This window comes from Coenobita brevimanus, chromosome 53 (genome assembly GCF_032717465.1).
Source record: "Coenobita brevimanus isolate Jiangsu-jjx chromosome 53, ASM3271746v2, whole genome shotgun sequence".
Classification (NCBI taxonomy): domain Eukaryota; kingdom Metazoa; phylum Arthropoda; class Malacostraca; order Decapoda; family Coenobitidae; genus Coenobita; species Coenobita brevimanus.
Window position 1 is genome coordinate 2250001 of NC_137006.1, and position 4491 is coordinate 2254491.

Here is a 4491-nt window from a genome sequence, read left to right on the forward strand (position 1 = left end):
GCAGAGGCATAGGGATCAGTACCCAGGTAATGATATGCAAATATCCGTCTGGCCCAACCCTTCCTGCTTCCATATAGGCAACACTTCACCACCTACTATATATATATATATATATATATATATATATATATATATATATATATATATATATACCGTTACAGAAATGACAGCGCAACGCCACAGCGAGGCGCGGGAATTAATGCTGTGTAGTTCCTGGGTGGACACCGCATGTTACTCCACTCAGTTAACCATGGCACCATAGTAGGCTCATCACCCCGTTATCTGGCTATATGGTTACCACCCAGCGTTTTGAATGGTTTACTAAGTAGGAAACCGTTTAGCTTGGCACTCAGTGTAGAGCCAACTGAGGTGGAAAGAAGAGTAATAAACAGTGACAGGAAGGCAGGGAGAAATGGGAAGAAGGGCAGACACAGAAACAGAATTATATACCAGTAAATGAAGTAAGTAGGCTATGCAGCACTACATCAAGTGAGTGGATGATGGGGCACCCCCACCTACAATACGTGATACAGTAATTAGCCTACAGTAAAACAATACAATACAAACACTTCAGCATTACCAAAATATACAACTCTCTCTCTCTCTCCATAGCACTTCTTCGTGACTAGCACCATATTCCAGTGTTAAATCTGTTGTTCCACCTCAGTACTGAAGATGGAGAGATGGCAATTTTAGGCCAAGTTAGAGTGACGGGAGTATAGACAGGTACAAGACAGATGACAAAACATAAGATAGTGGTAGTACACAGTGGTATGGCATAGTATAGTGATCGTTTGTGTGGTGTAGTGTGGTATGGTGTAGTGTAGGTATGGTATGGTGTAGTGTGGTATGGTGTGACGGTGTAGTGTGGTATGGTGTAGCCTTGGTGGTGTGGAGGTGTAGTGTAGTGTGGTATGGTGAGGTGTAGTGTGGTATGGTGTGGTGTAGTGTGGTATGGTATAGTGTGATGTAGTGTAGTGTGGTATGGTGTGGTGTAGTGTGGTATGGTGTGACGGTGTAGTGTGGTATGGTGTAGCCTTGGTGGTGTGGAGTGGTGTAGTGTAGTGTGGTATGGTGAGATGTGGTGTGGTGTGGTGTGGTATGGTGTGGTGTAGTGTGGTATGGTGTAGTGTAGTGTGGTGTGGTGTAGTATGGTGTGGTGGTGTAGGGTAAGGTATGATGCAAGCGGTCTATTTAAGTATGGTATGGTGATCTGAGTATGGTGTATGCTATTGTAGTGTGGTATGGTGTGGTACGGTATAATGCAAGCGATCGAAGTATGGTATGGTGATCTGTGTATGGTGTATGGTATGACAAAGTACAGCGCAGGTAATCTATTTTAAACACAGTACCCCACGTAGCGTAACCTTGCCCACTCCCCCCTCCCGTAACAAATGGAGTGACGGTACGGTACCTTGACGCTATATGCAGTACCGTCCCAAGGCGAGAACCAGACCGGGGACGCGCAGTTTGAATTTTTGTATTTCTGAATTTATTTTGTGAACGTTTTAAATGTCGTTAAGAGATTTGAACTGAACTGTATTTATTTTATGCTTGTTCTTATTGTTATTAGCGAAATTCTCGCACCAACTCATACCAATATATACATAAACATACATATATACCAGAGCATACATACGGTAGCTACAAACATACATAAAGGTAAACATGAACACATACTAGTACACACATAAACACACACATACCGGTACATACATACATACATACATACATGGTGGTACATACATAGACACATAACGGTACATACATACATATAAAGCTATACACAGCGGTACATAAGATATATATACACACAGACCGATACGTACACACCAATACACAGGATACCAATACATACACACATACACCCCGGTACATACATACAAAACTGAGAAAAAAAATTAGCCTCATTAATCATTTAATTGGGTATTATTAGAGGATGAGATGCGGCAATTTGTGCGTGCGCGCGCGTCAGGGAGGAGGGAGAGAAGAGAATGGGAAGAGGATCAGGAAGAAATAAAGAACGGAGGAAGAAGAGGAAGAAGACGGAGAGAGAGAGAGAGAGAGAGAGAGAGAGAGAGAGAGAGAGAGAGAGAGAAAGCATAAAAATACACACAGAAAAAACTTTAACACATCTTTCACTCTTCCACTGTCATGGCCTACTGCAGAGGTCGGACACACTGCCAAGGTTGAGGAGGAGGAGGAGGAGGAGGGAAGAATAAGTACCGTAGATTATGGTGAGGGAGGAGGAGGAGAAGGAGGAGGAGGGGAGACTAAGTAGATTATGGAGGGGGGGAGGAGGAGGAGGAGGAGGAGGAGGAGGAGGAGGACGAGGAGGAGGAACCAGAAGAGAAGGTTGATGATGATGACGATAAGGAGGAGGAGGAGCAGGGGGAAGAAGAAGAAGACGGTGATGAAGAAGGGAGAAAAAGAAGCCAAAGAAGACTGATGATGATAAGGAGGAGGACGAGGAGGAAGAGAAAGAAGAGGAAGAGCAGGAGAAGAGGAGGAGGAGGGAGGGAAGGAGGAGACAGGGGAGGAAAGTGAATAATAAAAATAAATAAGTGTAGGCCTACCCCTATAGCGACTGAGATGCTGCTGAAGGAAGGAACAACATATGAAACAGTGCCAGCGGGAATTAAGGTTTGCAGGCGCAGGGCAAAAAAAAAAAAATGGGGCAGGTATGCAAAATAATACTGGTAGCCTAATAATAATAATAATAATAATAATAATAATAATAATAATGTAAAATACGGTAATAATAATAATGATGTAAAAGTAATAATAATAATAATAATAATGTTCAATACGGTAATAGGCTAATGATGTAAAATTAAATAACAATAATAATGATAATAATAAATAATAATAATAATAATAATAACAACACTGGATTAGATGAATGAAAAATGAATAATAATAATTATAATAATAATAATAAGGGTAATAATAATAATTATAATAATAATAATAATAAGTAGGGTAGGCTAGTATTCCTTAACTACAAAACAAACTCCTGTCTTATGCAAGGAACTGTCGCTGTTTTTTTTCTTTTCTTTTGTTTTTCTCCTTCACGTTAACTAAATCAAATGTGTATACCCCGATGTGTGTCTGCGAAAGCTACAGACTAGAGAGAGATAGGTCAAAGTGATAGATATATTGATAGATATAGAGAGAGAGGCATGACTGGAGGGGAATACACACATGATCACACACCTGTTCATACATACACACATGCACTAATCCATACATACATTCATACACATACCGATCCATATGCATACACGAGAGAGAGAGAGAGAGAGAGAGAGAGAGAGAGAGAGAGAGAGAGACAGACAGACAGACAGACAGAGTTTCCTAATCTTGTTCTAAGTTTTCTCCAAACAGTCATTTCCGTTCCTACTCCGATCAGCTAAAAATAGTCATCATCGTCATAATTATCACGTTTCTTGGTAGTCTGGAATGAGACACGATGATACGTTTATTTCGAGTTTGTTCTGAAGAGGGATGCTGTATAAGGTTGAATATATATATATATATATATATATATATATATATATATATATATATATATACATACCGTATATAATTTACTGTATATATAAAACTTTCGTCAGTTCTGAATGGTGATAACGATATAACATGTCTGCAACAGTGAAAAGAAAGGCTATGCAGACGAAAGACAGATGGACTGAAACATGTCGGTACCGGTATATAGATACACATATGAAGAGAATGACAGTTAAATACGGACAAATTAAACACATACATATACCGGTATCTATATATACATAACTATATAATATATATATAAATGTATACATACGTATATGTGTATATATAACGAAAAAGGAAAAAATCAACTTACCTTTGAGCAGGACGAGTGCTTCTGGCCTGGGCGCCGAGGTGACCATCTTGACCTGCGTCCTACCCACCTCAGAGGCTGTTTGTGGCGAGGCTGTGGTGGCGTAGGCTCCCCCGCACACCACAGCCACCGCCACAGCCACCACAGTCACCACCATAGCACCGCGCATGGCTCCTGGTCGCCTTGAAGTCGGGTTTAAATTTTCAGTGTCAGTTTTCCAAGATGGCGTAAGGAGGGTAGATGTTTTGGCGGGAAAGTTTGGTTTGAGTTACTAATTCGTTTTCTAAGTTCTAAACCTTTTTACACTGTTTCTTCCTTTGTTTTTCTAAGTTTTCTACGTCTCTATTAATGTTTTCTATAATATTTTTGCTTCTAGTCACTTTGAGGTCCAGTTTAAAACTTCCAAACGTATATTTTCAAAGAAAACGGACAAGTGGCTGGTTATATTTGAAGTGAAGGTGTTGTTTTTGACACTAATTCCTTTTCAACCTCTAATTTTCAAAGTATGCCAGGCCTCTCGTTACTAATTCTTGTTATTCTCCAAGTTTTCTGTTATTTTTCCTCGTTTTCTTCCTTTGCTATTGTTTCTATCACCGTTTTCTCTCACGTAAGCACAGAGGAGCTTT

At 40.0% G+C, this 4491-nt stretch overlaps 1 protein-coding gene across 1 annotated transcript in view; it reads right to left on the minus strand.

Moving 5' to 3' along the window:
* The window catches only part of LOC145400704 (uncharacterized), a 90587-nt gene extending 86625 nt beyond the window's left edge, over window positions 1-3962 (minus strand). The window contains exon 1 of the mRNA XM_080273140.1: window positions 3869-3962. Coding sequence (XP_080129266.1) covers window positions 3869-3914 — 46 coding nt within the window. The 5' untranslated portion in view covers window positions 3915-3962. The remainder of the gene's footprint in view (window positions 1-3868) is intronic.
* Window positions 3963-4491: the final 529 nt, after the last annotated feature.